General features: G+C 43.1%; 1 protein-coding gene across 3 annotated transcripts in view; it reads left to right on the top strand.

Moving 5' to 3' along the window:
* The window catches only part of KIDINS220 (kinase D interacting substrate 220), a 2,951,961-nt gene that overhangs the window by 598,067 nt on the left and 2,327,714 nt on the right, over positions 1 to 26,180 (top strand). For all 3 annotated transcript variants that reach the window (XM_044073258.1, XM_044073248.1, XM_044073241.1), the window contains exon 3: positions 18,377 to 18,475. In XM_044073258.1, coding sequence (XP_043929193.1) covers positions 18,377 to 18,475 — 99 coding nt within the window. The remainder of the gene's footprint in view (positions 1 to 18,376; positions 18,476 to 26,180) is intronic.

Raw genomic sequence — 26,180 nt, 5'->3', positions numbered from 1 at the left:
CTATCTGTAAGATAAGCCTGCAATGATAAGATCTGCAAGCCTTAGGGTTCATGGCCTCCTGCATTCTTCTAATTCCATATGCAAGACTGCATATGAGGAAACTACAGTGGTACTTAGTCTATGGAGTCAACATTTTCACAGCCTGGAAACAATGATTCCTATCATACCTTGCCAACACCTGGAGTTCCTTTTGTGGGTAGAGGCCTGCCACCAAAACAAGGAACTGCCATTCACACTACCCCCTGCCGCCCAAACCCTAACTACAGATGTATCAGACTATGCGTGGGGGGCTCACCTGGCAGAGAAGTGCATTCAGGGCAAATGGAACCCAAATCAAATGCACCTACATATCAATCAAAAAGAAATGTTAGCTGTACAGAATGCTCTGACAGCCTTCAAGGACTACATTCTTCCAAGACAACTAATGGTAAAGATGGACAACACCACAGTTATGTGATACATAAACAAGCAGGGGGGTACACATTCCTACCCGCTCTGCAGACTAGCCATGGCATTGTGAAACACAGTCTTTGATACCAAGTGCACTTGCAAGCTCAATTCCTGCCAGGAAAATTGAACACACTGGCAGATGGACTAAACAGAAAACTCATGGACCCACATGAGTGGCAACTGGAAACACGGATTTTCAACATGTTGACAAACAAATGGGGAAGCCCAGACATAGATCTATTTACCTCCCTCCAGAACTACCAGTTGGACAAGTTTTGCACAAGGACTCCCCACAAACAAGCATGGAAAGTGGATGCACTCTCCTTCAGCTGGAAAAACCTATCAGTCTGTGCCTTTCCCCCTCTGCCTCTGCTCTCCAAAGTTCTGCTGAAAGTCAAACAGGACAAACCAAGGATGATTTTGATTGCTCCAGACTGGTCACGCCACACTGGTACGCACTCCTGTGCAGTGTGTCGCAAGTATCTCCATGGCACCTGCCTCAGACCCCTTCCCTGCTGTCTCGGCAGACAAACCAAATTCTGCACCCTCAGCTTCTAACATTGAACCTTGCAGCCTGGCTAATCACTTAAATTCACCCTTATCATCCCTCAGCAAGCCTGTGATGCATCTCATCTTGGAAGCTAGAAGACCTAGTACTAGAAAACCTTATGCCGACAAACGGAAAAGATTCTGTGCCTGGAACCAATCTTTAGGGATGAGCACAGCAGCGCCCAATTTACCTCAGATTTTGCAATACTTAACTGAGATGCTTCACAAGGGCCTGTCTTTTTCCTCTATTAAAATCTATGCCTCAGCTATTTCAGCTCGCTATAACACAGAACCACCCCTCTTCACTCATCCTCTGCTCAAGCAGTGTCTCAGAGGGGCAAAGAACTTGAGACCACCCAGAATAGCTCCTGCCCCGGCCTGGGACCTTAACTTTGTTTTGAAGAAGCTCACTCTACCTACTTTCGAGCCAGCTGCTACTGCAGACTTAAAATTTCTTTCTTGGAAAACAGCCTTCCTTTTAGCAATTACTTCAGCTAGAAGGATATCTGAATTACAGGCCCTTATGGCAGTGGAGCCTTTCATCATCTTTCATGTGGACAGGGTATCTCTCAGGACCAATCCATCCTTCATGCCCAAGTTGGTTTCCAGTGTGGCTCTTAATCAGTCCATTCATTTGCCAACCTTCTTTCCCAATCCACAGAACAAAGGGGAACGGATTCTGCATTCCTTGGATGTGCACAGGAAACTTAGATTCTACATGGACAGGACCGAATCTTGAAGAAAATCTGAACAATTGCTGGTAGCATTTTCTGCAGGGGCAGAGGGGAAGGCTATTTCAAAACAAACCATTTCCAAATGGATAAGCCATTGCATTCATTTCTGCTATAAGCACAATGGAAAACCCATCCCCTATGGGGTCATATTTCACTCCAACAGGGCTGCATCTACTTCTGCAGCCTTTCTCAGAGGTGTTCCTACCACGGATATTCTAAAATCTGCTATCTGGAGTTCTGTTCATACTTTCACCAAGCATTATCATTTACCAATTTTCTCTAAATCCAGAGCTGGCTTTGCCACTGCTGTCTTGCAGGGCCTCATAGCTGGCCCTAATGCTGTATAAACTTCTCCTCCCAACCATAGCTTTGGGAATCTACCCAAATGTAATGACTGCAACAGTGAAACACGAAGAACATAGTACAGTTGTGTACACTTACCATAAATGTATATGTTCGAGTGTATTCACTGTTGCAGTCCTGGTTACCCTCCCTCCAGCCCCTTACCTTTCTTTGGGTATACCTCTACTTTCCTTTACTATGCTTAAAAGCCTTTTTTGGTGTATTTGCTTTTGGTTGGAGGTATAATTTTGTGTTTTTAATTTTATTTGCTCCCCATTAGGGGGGCACCTGATCTGGGGCAAGAAAAACTGATGTAATGGCATCGGCTGCATGATGTTCGTGTTTCACTGGTGCAGTCATCACTGTAGGGTTCTCCCTGCCGGCAGGCAGTCCTCGGTCGGCCAGAATCCCAAAGTCTGGGTCCGGCGTCGGCTGTTCAGCCATACTCCCTGACATCAGTGTGCCAGGAGTACAAAGCTGCCAGCCGACGCCATGTTCTCCAGTCTTTCTTGCCGTACGGTGAAAGCAGTTCGCAAGTGCCGGTCGGCTGACTCCTGATCATTTTTTTTTTCCCCGAACTTCAGTCCGAAGACTGACTTCTTCTACTCAAAAGCTAAGTACCCCGTTGGGGAAACTTTTTTCTTGCTCCAGTCCGATGTCAGAAAAAGTTAATAATTGTATTTCTTGTGGGAAGCAAATACCTCATAAGGATTTCCATTCTTACTGTATTCCTTGCTTAGGCCCTGACCACGACGTAGCTAGTTGTCGGTTTTGCGCTAGATTTAACCAATGTACGATTAAACGAAGGTACGATTTTGCTTTTCACTACTTTGGTAGACGGGTTTAATTACAAAATGTCGTCGGACATGCTTCCGACTACCGGAGTTCACAAACGATGCAAGGATAAGGACAGGCCTCCGAGGTCCAAAACAGACGACGCTTTACAAACAGGGCCAGCTTCTAGTTCAGCCGTCGTCAGTGAGGCGCTTTTGCAGCCCCTGTCATCGGCCATTTCCGAACCGATTGCAGAAACTGACTCCCACGAGGAGCCAACTAGGCCTTTGAATATTTCAGCTGCAGGACCTTCGGACAATGTACCCTTGGATGGGTCTGGAGCCACTGTGCAGGTACCGGCTTCCGAGGGGGTTTTCAGGCCTACACAGCTTCTGATAAAGACAGACTCCTTCCAAATCTAAGACACCAGGTCAAGCTTCTTTTGATCCGGGACCCAGATCGCAGAAACAATTACTTAAAGTGGTGGAGGATTTAATTACCATGATTAGGGGTTCACATCCCCCACCAGACAAAAGACCAAGGCAGGAATTGGACTATGATTCTTCTGATCAGGCATCTATCTCTTCTGTGTCTTCCTCTGACCAGGATTATTATTTCCCTCCTTATGAGGATTCTGATGCTGAGGAATCCATTCCTTCAGCTTCTCCCCCAGAGGATTTTTCATTTGGGGAAACCTTACATGAAATGAGGGAACATTTTCACTGGGAAGGACAGGAATATTTGGAATCTAAGAGAAGACTTAGGGATTTCATTCTTCTTCCCAAACATAGACCCCTGGCTATCCCCCCATTTTAGATATTGTGGATGATGCCTTCTCTGAGGCTAATTTAACTCCTGACTCTTTCCCCCCAGCCCCTGCTAAGCCTGACCTGTATTACAGGGTTCCTGATTCTCACCAGTTCCTTTTCAAGAAATCCTACTGCTGATCCTGAAACCATTTCTCAGGGTCCAAAGGGGGTTAAGGCCGCTTTTACTAAAAATCCTATTCCTACTGATAAAGGATTCCAGAGCTTTAGAGAGATGGGGCAAAAAAGTGTACACTTCTGCAACTTTATCAATTAGAGCTTTAAACTGCCAATTTCATATGCTAAAATACCAGCAATTTCTTCTGTCTGTTATGAAACAAAAACTAGCTTCTATTTCTGCATGTGCAGACAATAAGGAATTACATGATTTGATGCATGCCACTGAACAAGTGGGGAAGCATGGTTTACATTGTGGTTTTGATGCTTTAGAGGCTTCTTGCAGGGCTGCTGCCTCTGGCACAGTCATTAGGAGGCATGCTTGGTTAAAGGAACAAAATTTACCTGATCAAGTGAAAGCTAAGTTACTGGATGGTCTTGTTCAGCATAATGTTTTGTTTGGATCTAAGGCTGAGGAAGGAATAAAGAAAATGGAGGATAAGGCAAAATCCATGGAAACTGTTAAGGATTTCTTACAAGTACAGCCCCCCAGATTTAGTAGGAATTGGCCAACAAAAAACTGGTCCTTTCCCTACTCAGACAGGCCTCAGAGGGGTAGATATAGATGCTCCAGAGGAAGGCCCCAAGCACAGACCCCCTACAGACCTAGACAGTGGACTGCTTCCACCCCCAGGGGTGGAGAGGACGATGTCACAAACGCATAGAAAGCAGACTCAATGACTCCCCCTGCTGGGCTGCAGGAACTTCTTACCTGGAAGCCCCACTCGGAGGAAAACTCTCTCTATTTCACCAAAATTGGACTTGCATAACCCAAGACAAGTGGGCTCTGGATGTAGTTTCAAGAGGTTACAAATTCCACTTTCATATCCTACCAAGACCAAACGGATGGCCAGACCTACCAAAACACCAATGGTCAGAGGCCTTAAACCAGGTGGATGCCCTCAGGTCTATGAGGGCCACATAACTGGTTCCACTTACAGAAATGGGGCAAGGATTTTACTCAAGGCTCTTTCTAGTTCCCAGAAAACAAAATTCATGGAGACCCATCCTGGACCTGTTTCTCATGAACACTTACCTGGAGATTCCAAAATTCAAGATGCTTACACTGCAGCAGCTACTGCCAGTGTTGAGCAAAAATGCATGTATGGTAACATTGGATTTAAAGGAGGCATACCTAGACATTCTTATCAGACAGGAGTGCAGAAAATACCTCAGGTTCAGGGCCGGCTCGAATCATTATCAATTCACTGTGCTGCCCTTTGGATTGTCTACTGCGCCCAGGGTCTTCACCAAATGCCTGGCACCAGTAGTAGCTTTTTGCTGACTCAGGGGGATTCAAATCTACCCTTATCTGGACGACTGTCTCATTCAAGCAGACAGCAAGGATGTCTTACTCCAGCATCTAGAATTTGTTCAGAAGCTTCTCAAGTTCCTGGGATTCACTGTCAACATAAAAAAGTCAAATTTAACACCCTCACAACAGATAACTTTTTTGGGTGCTCTTCTAAACACAACAACCCAGATGGCATTTCTGACATCCAAAAAACAGTTACAGCTGGCCTCAACTTTCAAAACCTTAGCATCACTAGCCCAGCTGACTGCAAAGAAATTCCTGCAGGCATTGGGTTACATGGCCTCTTGCATCCTCCTCATACCTTATGCAAGACTACATATGAGAAAAATTCAGTGGTATCTAAAAAGTGTGTGGTCCCAACACCGCCACAGTCTAGACACACAGATTACTGTCCTGCCTTGTCTACAAAAGGAATTCCTTTGGTGGACCAAGGCATGCCTTCACAACAAAGGGAAAGCCTTCAGTCTGCCTCCGGCCAACCAAATACTAACTACGGACGCCTCGGACTACGCATGGGGAGCCCACTTGCAGGGAAAATGTCTGCAAGGTTTTTGGACAAAGGATCAGAAGCATCTGCACATCAATCTAAAAGAGATGTTAGCGGTTCAGAACGCACTCTTGGCCTTCAGGAATCTTCTACAACCAGGACAACTCCTGATACGGACAGACAACACCACAGTTATGTGGTACATAAACAAGCAAGGGGGTTCACACTCCTACCCCCTTTGCAGACTAGCCATGACTCTATGGAACACAGCTCAAGCTTGCAAAGTGGACCTACAAGCTCAGTTCCTACCAGGGAAACAAAATGTTTTGGCAGACAGCCTGAGCAGGAACCTGTCAGACCCTCACAAATGGATGCTGGACACCCAAATATTCAGGATGATTACAGCAGTCTGGAGCTGCCCGCACATGACTCTATTTGCATCCACCCTCAACCATCAATTACAGATTTTCTGCACAAGGACATTCCACAAGTCAGCATGGAAAGTGGATGCACTTTCATTCAGTTGGAGAAACCTCTCAGGGATATGCCTTTCCACCATTACCTCTTCTTCCAAGGGTGTTATTAAAGATCAGACAGGACAAGCCCAAGATGATGATTTTACTGGCCCCAAATTGGCCTCTACAATTTTGGTACCCAACTCTGATGAATCTTTCCCAGGGCCCCCCTTGCGTCTTACCTCAGACTTCCAAATCTTTTGCCCCAACATCAGGGTCAGGTTCTGCACTCTCATGTCAAAACCCTCAGCCTTGCAGCCTGGCGAATTCAGGATCTTTGATTAATCCTCCCCTTCCCAAACAGGTTATGGATGTTATTTTAGAGGCTAGACGCCCTAGCACCAGAAAATCTTATGCAGGAAAATGGAAAAAATTTTGCACCTGGATGCATGATCAAAATTCGGATACTCACTCCTAATATCCCTCTGATTTTACTATACCTGACAGACATGCTTCATAAGGGTCTATCCTTCTCTTCCTTTAAAGATTCATGCCTCAGCTATCTCAGCACATTACTATACAGACCCTCCAATTTTTTTCCCCATCCACTCTTGAGACAGTTTCTCAGAGGAGCTAAAAATCTCAGGCCCCCAATATCACCTCCCATCCCTGCCTGGGATCTCAACTATGTTCTGGAAAAACTCACTCTACCTCCTTTTGAGCCTGCTGCAACATCTGACATCAAGTTCTTATCATGGAAGACAGCTATTCTACTAGCTTTAACTTCAGCCAGGAGAGTTTCAGAGTTACAAGCACTCATGGCTGTGGAACCTTATATTATTTTTCACCAAGATCGGGTGTCTTTAAGGACTAACCCTACTTTCATGCCTAAAGTGGTTTCCAGAGTTGCCTTAAATCAAACTATCCACCTGCCAACTTTTTTCTCGAATCCTCAAAATAAGGGGGAAAGGATCTTGCATTCCTTGGATGTACACAGACAACTTCGTTTCTACCTGGATAGAACCAAGAACATCAGGAAAACAGAACAATTGTTTGTTTCTTATGCTTCAAATTCCCAAGGCAAAGCCATTTCAAAACAGACTATTTCTAAATGGATTGCTCATGGAATCAGATTTTGTTACACTCACCATGGAAAGCAAATTCCAGGAAAAATTAGGACTCACTCTACCAGAGCTGCTGCTACTTCAGCTGCCTTTTTCAGGGGAGTGCCCACCAAAGACATTTTGGAAGCTGCAACTTGGAGTTCGGTGCATACTTTCTCCAAGCACTATAATCTACCTCTATACTTTAAGTCTAGGGCAGGCTTTGCTTCTGCAGTCTTGCAGGGCCTTCTAGCCGCCCCCTCTACTTTGTGACCACCTCCCATTCCTTCTGCTTTGGGATTCAACCCTACAGTGATGACTGCAACAGTGAAACACGAGCATAGTACAGTTGTGTACACTTACCATAAATGTAGATGTTCGAGTGTCTTCACTGTTGCAGTCTGGGTTTCCCCTCCCTCCTGTCCCCTCTTACTCTTTCATTTGTGTGGTCCCCTTCTTCACCCCTCTTCTGAGGTTTATTTGCAAAGGTATGGGGTTTGACTCATTTTTAGACACCTGACATCTGGGACAAGAAAAACTGGAGAACATGGCGTCGGCTGGCAGCTTTGTACTCCTGGTGCACTGACGTCAGGAAGTATGGCTGAACAGCCGACGCCGGACCCAGACTTTGGGATTCTGGCCGACTGAGGACTGCCTGCCGGCAGGGAGAACCCTACAGTGATGACTGCAACAGTGAAGACACTCAAACATCTACATTTATGGTAAGTGTACACAACTGTACTTTTACAGCTGGAATTTCCTGAACCTTCTCCTAATCCTCCAGTTCTCTCAGACTTGGAGGTTGTTTTTGTGATATCCTGTGGTTTCTTTCAGCCTGCTGCCCCTAATAAAACAGCTTGTATAACGTTCCTTGGTCTTTCAAGTTTTTATCCACCAATCCCAGACCTCACCCAACAGCTATAATTTCAGTAAATCCAGCTGCTGTTGAAAATTTTAATTATAATCCTTCTCCTTTTAATAAGAATGGGAAAGCTTTTAATAAGTTTGAGGGGGAAGTGTATGCCTTCGATTTGTAAAATTTTAAACTGTTAGGCTCGTATGTTGGTTTATCCTGACTAATTGTGAAAGTGTAAGGAATGTTTTAGCATCAGTTTCCTCTTTTCAGGAAAAATCTGCTCTGCATAGTTTAGTTTCTATTATTGTAGTCAGTGCTTGTTGTTTAAAATGTGTTTCTGATTCTGTAGATTCTACTTCCAGGACAGCAGCTTCTGGTGCTGTTTTAAGTAGGTTTGCTTGGCTGAGGTCTCAGAACCTCCCACAAGATGTCAAAAATGACATTTTAAATTCTCCTTTAAATAGAAATTTAACTTCTGGACCTTCTGCTGCAGAGGTTATCAAAAAGTATCATTAGGAAGGAAAGTTGATTTAGAGAATATCTCATATTTTTTCAGCCCTTCTCTATATTCTCCAAGGGATTCTGTGCTCACTTATTTAACTTTTTTAAGGCAATTGTGCATTTATATAAATGAAACAAACATATTGACATATTTTCAGTTGCAAACATTATACATCGCAAATAATCTTCTATATGGCCATTGTCAGTTGAATATTACATTATATAATATATAATATATTGCTCTTTCAGTTCCTGCCTTCCCTTAAACCACATTCCTCCACTAGGACATTAGTCTGCATGTATTGTGCTCACAGTTCCCATGTTTTTCTGTGTGCAGTTTGCTCCTACCCATTTCAAAGACCTACTTCCAGTTGTTTTATCTTTGTTACTATATTTACTACTTCTAATTTGATTGGTTTACACTTTGATTTCCATTTTCTAGTAATTGTTTTTTTGACAGCCACCATAATTAAACTCACCAAGACCTTACAAAGTCTAGGCATTTGAGATCATGTATCATGGCTCAAACAATAATTTCCTTAGTTATACCAGATTGATCACCCAGTACTTCTGACAGAGTAGTCTGCATCTTTTGCCCCCATATGTGTTAATCTCTTTACAGCCCACTTAGAGGAGCAACTCATCTGTGATAATGCACATAACATATACCTAGATGAGACTGACATCTGGAGAAGATACCTAGACTATTGCTGGCTAGTATGGAGATCCGATTCGGAATACCTTATGGAGTTTGTGGGATACCTCAATGAAAACAAATGGGGTATTCAATTTACAGCTAATTACACCACCAATAGCATTACCTTTATCCTCAATACAACTCTCTTCTTCATGCTTCCAGCTTTCATCCACCACACACATGCAGGAACATTGCCAAATCACAGTTCCTGTGGATGAAGCATATGTGTTCACACGATGCTACTTATGAACAATACAAGGAGGATTTAACTATCAGGTTCAAGAACAGGAGTTATAAAATGGGGAACATCTACCACGCCAGGAATTGGGTGTTTACACTTGACAGGAAAAATCTTTTGAGATACAGGGAGAAGGAACCGGGTAATGAATCTATCATTTGTTTACCACCTATAGTAGAAACACTGATGTGCTACTAAACAGTGTCCGAAGGCATTGGAATATCCTCCTAGCGGATACCAAACTTTCAGATTTCCTTCAGGAGAGATGTTATTTCTGCTTCAGAAGAGGCAAGAATCTAGGATCACACTTTAGTCACTATAAACATGGGTCTAGAACCAAGGAGGATCCCACACAAACCACTCTGATGGGTGATTTACTCATAGGCTGTTTTCCTTGTGGCCACTGTACCCATTGTGGAAAAGTTATGAAGTCGAAACAGTTTACAAGCAAAAACACTAGCAATGTATTTGACATCTCATTTTTTGCTAACTGCGGTACAGACTGGGTCATCTACCTGCCACATGTACCTGTTATGCATTTTATGTGGGACAAACTTCCAGACCACTCAAATTGAGAATATCTGAACATTACAGTGATATGAGAATTAAGAAAATCACTAATGCACTATATAAATACACTCTGTTACACAGGAATGCAGTTTTTAGTTTCACTGTGATTGATAGAATTATTGGTAACAGGACAAACAAAGTGGGATGGCACCAAATCCTGAATAACAAAGAAAAGAAATGGATTATTAAGTTGGGAGGCTTATTCCCACCAGCGCTTAATGAGTAGCTTTAATTAGGATCTATGATGGACCAATTTACAGGCTGCATTATAAAAGGAGTCAATGTATCTCTGTTTTTTATTGCACTGATGAAGACTATGTACTTCTTATAGCCAAAACCGGTCTGTTTTGTTTCCTTTTATTTTTATTATGCTATTCAGCTATTTAATTTAATAAATATTGGATGATATAGTCTGCTGTCTCCCCTTTTTTTTGTAGTTTTTAAAGTCTGCCAACTCATTACACTCCCCAAAAATATGTTCCTAATTACATGTTTCTTCCCCATCACACCTCCAACATTTGAGATCCACCTGAAGAAAAAAATTTTGGAGTCCGCTTGGGGTGTGAAAATACCTATGCAAACACTTCCATATAAAAATCTTAAAATATTCTAGACTTTATTGCATATTTGGGAGTCGTACGTAAATCCCCCCATTTGTTACTTTGTGAATTGCTTATCCAGTATCCAGTCTCTCTTCCCAATCTTTGCTATCCTCCTCTGATTGATTCCTCTAGTTATCCTGCAGTATTTTATATGCCCTACTAATTAGTTTTTTTAATGGCAGCTTCTCTTCTAGAGTTACTTAGGATTCCCCTATCATTTTCTGTTTGCCTATACTCCAGTATCAGTCCTTGATAGGGAAGGTAGTCTCTAGCTAGCAGCCCAAATGTTTTCTTGGCCTCTTCCTGTTCTGTTACCTTTCCCTCTCTGTTTATTTGCTCACAGTATCTTGTTTGCTTTGCCAATTTTATCCTGTAAATTCCAGTCCCCTTTTGCCTTTTCTGTATACCCCTAATTGTAGTTATCCCTATTAGCAGAATCTGTTTCTCCATTCGAGTGTTGGTTTAATTATTAGAATGCTTCCTGCTATTTTATGAGTATAATATTCTGTATAGCTATTGTTATTATCCTTAAGGATCTGCATTAAAAATACTAGTCTCTCCTTAGTTCTTGAGCTTCACCCATGTTTCATCATCCCTTTCTACTTCGAATTGTAGCTTTCTGCTTGTGCTGTGTATGGGAACGTTAACTGTGTAGTTCTGAAATATCCATTTAAATTACGTAATCCCAAACCACCTTGTTTTATTGGAAGGATCAACTTATTCCACACGACTCTTGCCCTCTTTCAGTCCCAGATAAAATCTTTCAATTCTTTATTAATTGCTATCCACAACTTTTCTTCTGGCTGCTAAAAATATGCCTGATGTGTGCATAAAATTAAAGGGACTAAAAATATTTTCACTGCTTGTATCTTGCTTTCCATATCCATAAACAGAGCTTCCATTTTTTTTTTTTTTTAGTTTTTGTATCATCTTTTGCTTCATATGTTCCCACATATCCTTAGCTGCCATAACAGAATCTATTTTCTTTTCTTTGGCAACATGATATAATGCTCTGAAATTTCCAATTGCCACTGCTGTTTCTGCCTCTGTTGTCAGTTTCTCAACCCATAATTTTTTTGTCATTCTGCATCTTTTCTTGACCAGGTTATCTTTCTGTTTATATTCTTCAAAGTGTCTAATGACTGGCCAGTTTGGTATGCCTGCTCTCTTCTTCATTTGCAATCATGTCGTGAATCAGTGGCTTTCAAATTTCAGCTGTTATCCACACTTCTTTTCTTTTGTCTCTCTTATGTCTAATTGTTGCTTCTGCACTCTCTTTGATGATTGTCTTGAACTGTTCCCATTGCTGTTCAGTGTCATCATTTACACACTGTAGGGCAGAGGATCTGTTTTGGGCCTTGATGTTGTATCTCGTTTGCACATCTGGTGACGTCAACATGTCTGTGTTAAATCAAGGAGATAATGGCTTTTTCTTTTGGTTCTTGAATTTTCTTTTGTTTTCATTGAAGCAACCACACGATAGTGATCAGATGCAACATCAGCTCCCCATTGTACTGTGACATCTTGAAGCATACTCACCCATCGATGAGATATGCAAATGTGATCAATTCACTGTGTTTCCATCAGGTGAACTCATTGTTGCCTTATGAATGTCTTTATATTCAAATATGCTGCCCCCAATTTTAAGGTGATTGTCACTCCAGAACTGCAGGTTGTTGGTTCTGTGTTGGGGAGATATTCCTGGCTTTGGCATCAACCTTTGCCTGATGATATTAAGGCTAAGTTGATGACTGCTCCTCTGGGTAACCAGCATTGTTTGGTGCTGCTGCTGCAGAATTAAGTCCCTACAAGAAAAGGACAAGGCCTTACAAGATCTAAAACATATCTTTGTTTCTCCTGTGCCTAAATTCCAAAGGAATTACCTTAGTAAGCCGGCCTCTCTTCGTAGGCAGTCTCACCCTCCTCCCAAAGGTAAGAAGGGTGGTAGAAGAGCTCCTCCTGCTAAAGCTGTCCAGACTCCATTAGCTCAGAAATCTCCTTTTCCTGACAAACCAGGTGCTGTCTAACTATCGTGTCCTCAGCCACATTCCTGTTTTTCATCTTTCCCTGTCCCTTCCTGTTTGTTTAAAGATTACTCAGGATTCCTGGGTTCTATACATCATTCCCCTGGTGTACTACATGGTCTGGAAATCTTTACCCTTTCATGGGCATTCCTCAGCTCCCTGGAGAACCATTAACCTTTTTTTCAGGAGGTGCTTCAGGGTTTTTTTACTCTGGGGACTATTCAGGAAGTTCCAGTTTCTTAAAGGGAGAAGGAGTTTTATTCCAGAATGTTCATGGTCCCCAGGAAAGAAGGTACTTGGAGACCCATTCTGGCACTCTCTCATCTAAGCACCTTTCTGAAGCCCCCTTCCTTTTTGGTGTCCCTTCAGACTTTGTTTCCTCAGGCTTTTCTACTTTCTCTGGACCTCAAGGGTGCTTATCTTCTTATCCATATTCCATCCCTTTCCAGGAAGTTTTTACATTTCTCTGTTGCTTCTTGCATTTTTCAGTTTTCTGCTTTGCCCTTTGGCCTCCCTAAGGGTATTCACCAAATGCCTCATTTCTGTGATTGCTTTTTGCAGACTAAGGGGGTTATAGGTCTTTCCCTACCTAGACAACCTACTTTTGTAGGATTCCTCTCCAGAGATACTTCTGCAGCATCTTCACTTTGCCATTTCTCTCTTGCAAAGCCTGGGGTTTATATAAACTTCCAAAAGTCCTTCCTGAAAGGATCATGTGTTTCTAGGAGGTAGGATCCAGACTGTTGCAATGCTGGTGTCCTTGTCTTCATTCATTCCCTTCTGCCTCTGGTTTCAGTTACAGCCAGGGAATTTTTGAGAGCTCTGAGATTCATGGCCTCTACCATTCCTATTCTCCCTTTAGCCAAACTCCACATGAGAAAAGCGTCAGTGGTTTCTGAAGTCAGTTTGGCTTCAGCAGTCTCGCCCTTTACAGTTGGATATCTAAAGCCATTTCTTTTCGTTATTCTTTTCATGGCAAGAACCTTCCTTCTTCGTTAAGGCTCATTCTGCTAGGGCTGTGGCTTCCTCTGATGCTTTTTTTCAAGGGTTTAGGTGCTAACACTACTCTTGAGGCAACCTCCTGGACTTCTATGCATATGTTTTCCAAACACTATAAGTTGGATGCAATATCCAGGGCTAGATCTGGTTTTGCTAGGACCATTCTTCATGGGTTCCTAGAGGGCTCTGGTGGTCCTTCCTCCTCCCTCTCTTCTTCCAGAGCTTTTGCACTCCCTATTGTAAGGAATACTTGAAATGGACATAGTACAGTTGTGTAAAATCTTACTATAATGACAGATGTCTTTCTCTTCACTGTTGCAGTATTTACTCCCTCCTTCCTCTCCCTTGTTCTTTTCCCTTTCGGATGTGCTTCTTACCTCTGTAATCCTTGGATTGGCATTCCTACTGCTGTCACTTCTGAGGATGGTACATCCATATGGCACCTTTGTCCTTCGCTGTACGCTGGGAACATATGTGCAATGTGTGGCATAACCTTAGCAACCTAAAGGCTTTGGTATACCGGCTGTAAGTAGGGCCACCATTGGCAGGGAATCCCTGTTGTAAGGAATACTGCAAGAGTGAATAGAACAACATCTACCTTTATGGTAAGATTTTGCACAACTGTACTTTGTTAATGTCAGATATTTGCCTCCCCTCTGCAGCAACACATTGATCCATATCTATCAGTTTTGGCAACACCTTTGTCATTGTTTTAGCAGTTAGTGACATAAACACTTCATAATCATGGTTTAGAATTAGAATCAAAATGAGTCTATGTGAAGCTGGATCTGATGGGTCTTTACCATCTTTTGGTATTACAGCCACTACAACTTTCTTCTTGAACGTTGGTGGTTCTCCTTTTAAAATAATGAGCTGATGTTGTCCCTTTCATTCTTCCTCACTGATGGGTTATGGATCCGACTCTCGGGTCTGACATGGCTGCATTTCCAAGACTTAGATCCAAGTCTCGAGCTCCTCCCTCTACCCATAATGCTGTACACTATCCTTAACTCTCAGATCTCTTTCGCCACCATTGCGACAGGATGTGATTTGAGTCTTGGTGCTGTGAGATTATCTTTTTTGAGTTTATGGCTTTATAATTCTTATTTGTAGCTCCTATAAGTTGATAACTGGTATAATTCTGTCCTCCCTCTTGATTCTGTATTTTGTTGTCACTAGTGTTAGGGTTCTTCCTGTTGTATCCTTTGTCTCTGTCTCTCTCATGCCTGTCTGCACTCTTTGTACCTGCTTTATAGTTTAAAAAAAAAAACATCCTTTTTGTGTTTCCCTATTTGCTGTTTTCTCTTAATTAATGGATAACTGTATGCTGCTGTTTGTCTTTGCTGTGTGCCTTGGAATTAAAGCCATCATCCAAGATGTCTGAGAAACCCACTGGTTTTAAGAGATGCACTTCTTGTGAGCATAAAAACTCTAATTCGGATGCCCATAAGAAGTGCATCCACTGTCTGGGGCCAGAACATCTAAAGGCCCAGTTGAAAGTGTGTGCCTCCTTCAACTCTTGAGATCTCTCGGATTGGAGCAACAAGGTGATCCTTAAAGGACTGCTTCCTGCTTCTACTCCTTCCTGTTCTGGGGATCAATCCCCTCTCCAAATCCCAAGGCACCAAAGAATAAAAAAAAAGTCTTCTCGGTGTGTCTGAGACCTCTATCTGAGCCTTCCAAGAAGCATAAGAGAGAGAGAGAGACCTTCGGATGCGAAGAAGGTTACACCTAGCTCAGATCCACAGGTCTCTTCTGATCCGATGCAGCTACTCACTAGAACAACCTCTCCTTTGCCGTGAACTTCAGCTCAGATCCCAAACCTTTGGATCAGACGGCTTGGAGCTGAACTCCGACTTTTCCACCTAAATTGTTCCAGACACCAACATAACATCCCAGGCCTGCTTCCTCAGCTTCATCCAGATCTTCTGTGAGTTTGACAGAGGCTGATATGGACAGGAAGATGCGGAAGTGTCTCAGGATACGGATCCTGATGGGGATCTTGCCCACCTCTGTCCCCTATCGGATATGTGAGTGCACCTGCCCAGCCTACTCAGACTACTTCTCTGATCCATGGTTTTGGAGTCCCAGAATCCAGGATACCAGGGAGAGTCATCTGATCCAAGGAAGGCCCCATCCTTGACTCCGATGATTTCCCTGACCAGCCCTGCGCCACTTTCATTGGATCAGAGCGGGTCTCAGATCTGAGAAGTTGGCATCTGGTCTGGGGGATAGGTTTCAGTTTAGATGCTTTTGGATCCATCCCTTCCTCTTGGTGCCTCAGCTCTCAACAGCTCGGGTCCAGTTCTTTCTGGAAGGCAGAGATCCAGTGCCGGCTCTGTCCTATCCTCCTCAGCTGCTTTGGCTCTGAGGGGATGGGAGCAGTTTTCCTGAGTCTGTCAGCCTTCCAGGTGGTAGAACAGGCTTTCTCTTTGCATAGAGATCCATCCCCTCACCGGGTCCAAACACTGAGCCCATCATTCCTGCTCCTTTAGGTCAGCCTGCCCTGGAAAGCCTCCATACTCTTCCCCCTGAGGAATTTTCCCATTCTTCCAACACCTCCCTGGAATACCCCATGGAGAAGTTTTGCAGAAGAAGCTGTGCAAGAGGAAGCACATAGACTCCCGCATGGAGTCCTTCACTGAAGACACAGACTTTGATGAAGAAAAAGGATCCTGTCAATTGCCATCTGATGACATCTCCTTCGGAGACATCATGGAAATCCTTAAACAGAAGGGTGTCTGGTCTTCCCAACCTACTTCTGAAAAGTCAGTGTTTCTGGGGGCTTTTGGGGTGGGCCCATCTACTTCCTAGTTGACCCCCCCCCCCCCCCCCGAGGATGAACTTATTGATCTAGTTTTCACGTTTATGGCTAAAATGGTGTCAGAGTTTAACTTAAGCCAGTCTATCCATCTCCTTGATTTCTTTCCAGAAAATAAAACTGAGGGACAAAGGGTACTTCATATGTTGAATGTCCAGACAGTTTGGTTACTGTCTTGACTGAACAAAATCTTTTAGAATTTCTGAACAGCTGTTCATTGTTTGTAAAAGAAAGAAGAATGGGCAACCTGCGGCAAAGCAGATTATTAGGTGGTTGTTTCAGGCTGTTACTTTTTTATTATTACCAACAAAACAAATTATTGCAGGTAAGGTCAAGGTTCACTGTACCTGGGCCTTGTGTTTATCTATGGCTTTTTGGAAAGAGATGGATTCTAGAAGTTTTTTAGTAACAGCAATTTGGTTCCATGTGCAGACTTTTGCAAAAGCACTGCAAATTAGACTCTCTCCGTGTCTAAGACAATCTTTGCAAGGTCCATTTTCCAGGAACTTCTGAACACTTTCCCTTTCCATCTCCCAGTTACTGAAAACTATGGTAATCTACCCATATAGCTAAGGCTACTGCAGCAGTGATCATAATGATGAACATAGTACAGTTGTGTAAGGAACCTTACCATAACAGTCGATGTTCATATGATCACTGCTGCAGTAGCTACTCCTTCCATTCATCCAGTTTTGTGTGTTCTTTTTATGCCAGGGTGTGGAAATGTGTGTGTGTGTCAGCTGTCTGTAGCAGGGACATAGAGCACTGGTTTCACAGTGAGGGTGGTGGAGGACTTGGCTTGGAACACTCAGCTGAGGACTCAACTCTGCAGCTGTAGTTAGTGGGGAGTCTTATTTGGAGATGGAGAGAGGGAAACCCAGCCCCAGGATGGGAATGTGTTCCCTGTGTGTTCTTACGTGAAATTGTGCTTGGTGCAGAGAGCTGCATCTGGAAATACTGTGTGCATCTAATGTTGTTCCAAGAGAACATCCATCACCGGTGTCCATAATGACTGAGACTCCTTGATCACTGCCCCAGAGAAGGGGCGTCACACCTCTCATCTTCCTCTTGTTGCTGCCATAGCCCAAACCAACATATAACAGTGGCGCTAGGGCCATGGAGATTAAATGCTGTGAATGGAGATAGAATGTGCACATCTAGCATATATGTACGTGTGTGTGTGTAGTGTGCACGCACACGTGCGAGTGTGTAGTGTGTGCGCACGTGAGAGTGTGTAGTGTGTGCGCACGCGAGAGTGTGTAGTGTGCACGCGCGAGAGTGTGTGCGTGCGAGAGAGAGAGTGTGGAGAGAGAGTGTGCATGCGTGCGAGAGAGTGTGCGTGCGAGAGTGTGCGTGCGAGAGTGTGTGTGCGCGAGTGAGAGAGGGAGTGTGCGCGAGCGAGAGAGGGAGTGTGCGCGAGCAAGAGTGTACGTGAGTGTGAGAGAGAGTGTGCGCGAGTGTTCCACAAAGGTTAGGCTTGAGGACTAACATTACTCTGTCTCTTCATATTTGCACCACAATTCATGAAGATTGCATCAGCAGAGCATAGGCTTCTGGCCACCTGATCTGATTTTCCTCCATCCAGCCTTTCTGAGTGTGGGCCACTAGTCAAACCCAGGCTTTTTGTAGAGTAGTGAAACGTGCTGCTGTTGGGACAGTGAGCTTTTGCAGTACAACTGCAAGATTAGTGAGGCAAATCCACCATCATTGACAAAGTGCTTACTTTTCAAGGACAGCCATTTAGTCTTGACAGTTGTTTAGAGTGTTCCAAATACTTGAGAGTGTGTTTGCAGTACCAGTGGATGAAGTGCAGTTTTTGTTAAGTGAAAATAAAACAGCATTTGAATGTGACCATGCATTTTCTTCTTTGTTTCAGAATTGCCAGACTCCACTGATGGTTGCAGCTGAGCAAGGGAACCTGGAGATTGTCCAGGAATTGCTAATGAAAGGAGCAAACTGCAACCTAGATGATGCGGTCAGTATTTTTATTCACTATTTAGTACTCCTACATAAGCCATGATGCAATAAATAGGTGACTTTTTGGGAGTGTGAGGAAAAAGGCTTCTTCATCAGAATAATTCCATGCTGATTTTGGGATTCTTTCAAAATGCCACTTTCTAAATTGTTTGCTAATGTTTTGTATGATTTATTTAATTTCAATTCAAGACTGTGAACAGCTGGTTACAAGGGTAAGAGGAACATGCAACGTGCAAAACATAAGACATATAATGTAAGTAGTCTTGTGTGCTGTTTGAGAAGTAAAATTTGCACACTATTTACATTGAGTAAGAGGATATATTGCATCTTAAGAGGTGTGATGTTACTAGTACCAAAATATTAACTTAATTTAAAGGCATCTATTTTGAATGATTCAGTCCTCTTGTCCTAAGATCATAAAGGTTAGATTAGGCTAGCAACAGATAAATTATTTACAAAAAAGTCAGATTAGACTGGCAGCAGAGAAATTATTTACGAACACAGTCATGATTTGTTTTTCCTTTTACTTTAAATTCATAGTCACTGTAGTTGCAGATGTGTTTTAAGTAAATTATTTGTAAGCTTTTGTTTTGATGCAGTAGACATTTGAATGCAGTAGTCATTTCAATGAACTAAGATTCTCAGTACATATGCAACTTGTATATCAATATATACTTGCAGCTTAATACATGTCATATCGGGCATAGTTCTGCAAGTAAGTAGAAATATTTTCCATATTTTAAAAAGTGTTTGGACTTCTCTCTCCATCTGTGAACTTCTGCAGTCTGAGTCTGAGCCATTAGTCATAGGCTATTTATAATTTGTGTTTATTCATTAACCATATAAGTGTACTCTACCACAGGCAGATGACATTAACAAAAATAAATGCAGTCTGTGTGCTGCCTGTGTATACACAGATGTGTCACACACCATATATGTGTGTGTGTGTTTGTGTTTGGTCTAGTTTAGAAATACTGAACAACCAAAACTGCAAACCTCACCTCATCAAGATGGCATTATCTAAAGCGGAGGTAATAACATGACAGTCCTGTGATTTGAGATCCTGGTGCAGTGAGGATTGGGAAATTAGCCCTTTCTCCACTGTGGTGTGATCTGAGAGTTGCAATATATGTTAGTAGCAGGAAGTGTGTGTGTGTGGGGGTGTAGTGGGGCTTGTTCCACCCCCCCCCCAAAGATGGTTTTGTTTTGTTGTTGTTTCGTAGTCTATTTTCAGCATTTGATAATTCTCTCTCGATGATGCAAGACTCTCCATTTTGATTCATAGGATGATACTAGGCTATTGGCCTGGAGGCCCTAATAAGCCCAGCCAAGAATTTTGCCCATGTTCCTTCAAAGTCAGCACCTGTTTCCCCTGTCCAGCAGGGACACAGGTGGGATCCTAGGGGTATATTTTTTGTTTCCCATCCAGGTTCCTCTTAAAGATGGCTAGAGAGGTACTCTGCTTGACATGGAGAGGGAGTCTGTTCCACAGACGGGGGAGTCTTTGGGACACATCTATTTTGCCAACAAGTTCTGCTAATGTCACAGATCAGGTTAAGGCCTTGCGTGTGCGGGTTGCTCAGGTGGAGTTTGTCTTACAGATACACAGCAACTCCATCAAGGCTGGGTCTGAAATGGCCTTCTGTGCAGACACAGGTCACCTGTGAGCAATCTGTATAAGACTGAATAGAGGGACAGGGCTTTTAGCCTATCTGTATAGGATAGGTGTTTGAGACCCTGGATTTTTATGGCCCGGAACCTCTGTGGTCTCTCCCAACTGCTGTATGTGCTTGGTAAGATGCATGCCGAAGAAGGCATTGTACTCGATAATGGGTCTGATAAGGGAGGAGTACAGGGATGTTATGACCTCCTTGTTCTTGGATGAAATACCCTTTTTTATGAGGTGGGGCATGTTGAAAGCCTTCTGTACAACCGAGGTTAATATTGTAAACTAGACCTGGATCCGCACACAAGTGTACGTCTATACACTAACCAGTCTGCTAGAGGTGCAGCATGTTGAGTGATGGCAAGCAGTGTGTCTGCATGTACAGTTGTGTGCGCGCGCATATGGGTCTCATTTAGAATATTCTAAGTTTTCAATAGTTTGACTTCTAGATGTTTAGATATTACGTGCCAGCAACAGCTTTTCAATATTTTGACTTTAGATCACATGAATGCCACCCATATATATAATATATATATATATATATATATATATATATATATATATATATATATATATATATATATATATATATGTGTGTGTGTATATGTATAGTTACGTATATATATATGTGTATATATATATATAATATATATATATATATATATATATATATATATATTTATATAAAATGTATATAGATATATGTATAGAGATGCACACAATATATGCACACATACACGTGTTTTATATATATATATATATATATATATATATATATATATATATGTATATGTGTGTATGTGTGTGTGTATATATATATATATATATATATATATATATATATATATATATATATATCTAACACACACACACACACACACACTCCAAAAACAAAAGGAACCAGCAGTCCACCAGGTAAAGACTTGTTTCCACAACACACACATATGTATAAAAACTACTTTCAGCTTAAATTCATAAACTTTTTTAACCTCTCACTCTCTACATTCCCCATATTCTCTTGCCCTGACTCATTATGGTCCTTTCTCCATCTGTTTTTATAATAAGTGTTAACTTTAGTGCCTCAATATAATATGACAGTTTTGTAGAGTTTTTATGTTTTCTTGCCTTCACTTAATTGTAGATCAAAATATGTGGTATATGTGGCATTATGTGAATTATGCCCAGCATTTTATATAGGAAGAACGCTTAGAGAATTTTTTTAAGAGTGTATGGACATCTTTGAGTCATAGAGAAGGCAAATGAAAGTAATGCTTTAGCAAAACATGTAAAATTGAAACATGAAAAAGAAAAATGTGAAGTATTATTTCAGTTTGTGGTAATAGATCAATTAAATGGTCATGATTCTAGATTTGATGCAGATGAACTAGATTAGAGAGAGTATTGCTGCCAAATGAAATTAAATGCGTTTAGATGTTCGTTTCAGTGTTGCAGTCATCACACTTGGGTTATCCTGCCAGGGGTAGCCCTCAGTCGGCCCGAATACCAGAGGCTTAGCATTTCTGCATCGGTTGCTGTTGTTTCAGGACTGACATTAGGTCGTCAGTGGTATAAATCAGGCAGTCGATGCCTTTACATCAGTTCGCATGAGTGCTAGTCGGCCGCTACCTGAGTTTTCATTTCCAAAATTGAGTAGTCTTGAAGTCTTCTAAAGCTAAGTACCCCGTTGAGTATCCTTTTTTCTTGCTCTAACCGATGTCAGAAAAAGTTAACAATTGTCTCACCTGTGGAAAGCAAATACCACACCGAGATTTCCATTCTTACTGCATCACCTGTTTAGGCCCAGACCACGATGTAAATCGCTGCCGGTTTTGTGCTTTGTTCATCACCCGAACTATTCGTCGTCTGGCCCTTATTGTTGCTAAATACTTAAGTTCTCGATTTTCGTATTCCGAAATGGCTTCGGTAAGCCATCCGACTACTAATCTTCTGAAAAAACGAAAGGATAAAGACAGAGACAGACCGCACAGGTCCAAAACTACCGACGACACTTCCGTTAAGTTAGTCACCAGTTCACCGGTACTTAGTGAGGTGCTTTCGCAGCTCCTTATGCCTGCTTCGATGGATTTGCAGACTGCTACCGAGACCCGTTCAGAGTCTGATATGCTGGGAGACTCTTCTTGACTACGGAACCTGCGGATGTCTCTACCTTGGATAGGACCAGAGCCGCTGTGCAGGCACCGGCTTCTGAAGAAGTTCTTCACTCTACCAATATTCAACACAAGCCGACAATTTCATTCGTCTCTTCAGTTCTTTCTAAAACTACTGAGTTTTTAAGGCCAAGAGTACGAGCTGCACCTAAAAAAACTGACAACCCAATCTCAAGCGCCTGCTTCCTTGCCACAATCACAGATGCTTAAAATCGCAGAAGACCTGATCATGTTGATTAGGGGAATCCAGCCTTCCCCTGCTAAAAGAAAAAGAGACTTAAATCCAGCAGCTTAATCTGACCAAGAGTCTGACGACTCTGAGGTTTCTGATCATGAAGACATGCCCTTATCTGCTTTTGAAGATTCAGAAGCAGAGGAATCCATTTCTTCTGCTTCCCCTCCAGAGGATTTTCTTTTGGTGAAACTCTACATACTTTGAGAGAGCATTTCCGTTGTGAATGCCAGGATTATCCTCAGTCCAAACAGAGACTCTGGGAATTTTTAAACTTACCACAGCACAGACCCTTGGGTATCCCTCCTGTTCTGGATGTTGTTGATGATGTCTTTATGGAGTCCACTCTAACTCCTGATACTTTACCCCCTGTTCCCAGGAAACCTGACCGGTACTACAGAGTCCCTGACTCACACAAATTTAATTTCAAAAATCCTGCTGCTGACCCAGAGGTCATCTCCCAAGGACCTAAAGGAATAAAAGCAACTGCAGCTAAGAATCCCACCCCCTCTGACAGGGATTCCCGAGCTTTAGACAGACTGGGTAAAAAAGTGTACACCTCTGCAACTCTTGCCATTAGAGCATTAAATTGTCAGTTCCACATGCTGAAATACCAGCAACATACTATGGAACTTATTGAGCAAAAAGTATCTACCTTCCCTGACTGTGCAGAAAATAAAGAATTACATGAGCTTATGCACTATGCAAGTCAGGTCAGAAAGCATACCCTGCAATGTGGGTTTGATGCCCTAGAAGCATCTTGCAGGGCAGCAGTCACAGGTTCTGTGCTCAGAAGGCATGCCTGGCTTAAGGAGCAGATCTTGCCAGACCATGTAAAATCAAAATTATTGGAGACACACCTCTGAACAAGGACAATCTGTTTGGCATCAAAGCAGAAGAGGTTTTAAATATGGAAGAAAAAGCTAAGTCTATGCAGACAGTCAAAGATTTTTTGCAAGTGCAGCCTTCAAGATTCAGTAGGCATTGCCCCTCAAAACATTGATCCTTTCCAGCCCTCAAGGCCACCTCAAACTAGACCTAGGGGAAACAGACCCCCCCCCAGGCTACAGTCTCAGGGTATGCAGAGTACCTCCACTTCTAAAACAGGGAGTGCTAAGCCATCCCTTTATGGAAAGAATTCACAATGACTTCTCAACTCCTCTCCTCACCTCTGCCCAATTGCTCGTGACCCTAGGAGGAAAACTTGCCCACCATGTAAAAAACTGGACCTCCATCACCAGTGATCAATGGGTCCTCAACATAGTATCCAAGGGGTACAAATTTTATTTCCACATACTGTCAACCCCAAAAGGGCTCCCAGACCTTCTTACAAACCAGTGGGCAGAGGCACAAAACCAAGTTCAGTCCCTGCTCAACAAAATGGCAATTCAGCCTGTTCCTGCAGAACAGATAGACCAAGGTTTTTATTCCAGACTTTTCCTGGTACCCAGAAAAGAGGGCACTTGGCACCCAATCTTAGATCTGTCCATTCTGAACGCCTTCCTGGTGGTACCAAAATTCAGAATGCTCACCCTACAGCAGCTTCTCCCTATGCTGACCAAAGATGCCTGGTTAGCCACTCAAGATCTAAAGGAGGCCTGTCTGCACATCACAATCAGGGACTCCTGCAGGTAACATCTACATTTCATGGCAGGACCTAAGCATTATCATTTTTCTGCACTTCTCTTTGGCTTATCCACTGCTCCCAGGGTTTTCACAAAATGCTTGCCTCCAACCAATTCCTATTGCAGGCAGAGAAATATTCAAATGTACCTCTACTTGGACAATTGCCTGATTCAGGCAAGCAGTCAGGAAAAGCTGTTGCAGCACCTGACATTTGTAAAGGACCTTCTAACCTCCCTGGGGTACACTATCAACGAAAAGAAATCCAAACTTGTCTTCAGTCAGAAAAATTGTATTCCTGGGAGCAAGCTTGGACACAGCATCCCAGATGGCATTCCTTACTCCAGAAAATCAAACCTGTCAGACAGGCTACTTCTCTCATATGGCCATCAAAACCCAGTTATCCACAAGGAAAATCGTGCAAGCTCTAGGGTTCATGGCCTCCTGCATTCTACTAATTCCATATGCCAGACTGCATATGAGGAAACTTCAGTGGTACTTAAAAAGTCTTTGGTGCCAAGATTCTCAGGACCTGGAAACTATCATACCTATGATACCTTGTCTAAGGAAAAAGTTCCTCTGGTGGGCTGCAGCATGCAACCACAACAAGGGACTTCCCTTTACACAACCCCACGCCGCCCAGACCCTAACCACAGACACATCAGACTATGCCTGGGGGTGCGCATCTGGACGGCAGGTGCATTCAGGGCAACTGGAGCCCAAATCAAATTCATCTGCACATCAACCAAAAGAAGATGATAGCTGTTCAGCATGCTCTGACAGCTTTCTGATCCCTACTCTCTCTGGGGCCCCTACTAATCAAAACCGACAACACCAGAGTGATGTTGTACATCAACAAGCAGGAGGAACCAACTCTTTCCCACTCTGCAGGCTAGCCATGACCCTCTGGAACACGGCCTCAGCCATGCGTATTCACCTGCAAGCTCAATTCCTGCCAGGCAAACAAAACTCTCTGGCAGACAACTTAAGCAGAAATCTCCTAGACCCACTCTAGTGGAATTAAACCACAACACCTTCAGCCTTGTGACCCAGGAATGGGGTACCCCAAAGGTGGACCTATTTGCTTCCCCCTGCAGCCACCAGCTCAGCAAATTCTGCACCAGGGATCCTCACAGCAAGGCCTGGAAAGTGGTAGCCCTATCCTTCCAGTGGGCAAACCTCTCAATCTATGCTTTTCCCCCTCTACCTCTTCTTACAAGAGTATTATTCAAGGTAAGGGAGGAAAGACCAAGGGCAATCCTGATTGCCCCAGACTGGCCACGCCAACACTGGTACCCACTCCTGCGCAGTCTGTCACCGTTGCTTCCTTGGCACTTCCCAGAGATCCCAACTCTCCTGACTCAGCAGGAGGGACAGCTCCTGCATCCGCAATTGCAGACCCTGAACCTCACAGCCTGGTTTATTCCGTGACCTCTTCTCCAGTGGCCAGCCTATGCAAGCAGGTACTGGATGTCATACGTTAAGCCAGACGATCCAGTACTAGAAAATCCTATGCTAACAAGTGGAAAAGGTATTGTTCCTGGATCCAGATTAAAGGAGTGGACACAGCACAGCCCTCCTTACCGCTCATCCTGGATTACCTAGCAGACCTACTCCACAGGGACCTATCCTTCTCTTCCATTAAGATCCATGCCTCTGCCATCTCTGCTCATTACAGCACTGAGCCACCCCTCTTCTCGCACCCTCTCATCAAGCAGTTCCTGAGAGGGGCTAACAACTTAATGCCACCAAGAAAAGCCCCTACCCCAGCTTGGGACCTTAACTTTGTGTTGGAAAAGCTCATGCTTACCCCCCCCCCCCTTTGAGCCTGCAGCATCAGCAGAGTTAAAGTTCCTTGCTTCTGGCTATCACTTCAGCCAGAAGAGTATCGAAGTTACAAATTACAAGCACTTATGGCTGTATAACCCTTCATTATTTTCCAATCTGATATGGTCTCCCTCAGGCCTAACCCAGCTTTCTTGTCTAAAGTGGTGTCCAGTTTGGCTCTCAACCA

Source organism: Protopterus annectens, chromosome 1.part1 (assembly GCF_019279795.1).
Source record: "Protopterus annectens isolate FY-2018-M chromosome 1.part1, PAN1.0, whole genome shotgun sequence".
Lineage (NCBI taxonomy): Eukaryota > Metazoa > Chordata > Ceratodontiformes > Protopteridae > Protopterus > Protopterus annectens.
The sequence above is the reverse complement of the archived record's forward strand: the minus strand, read 5'-3'. Positions and strand labels throughout refer to the sequence as shown.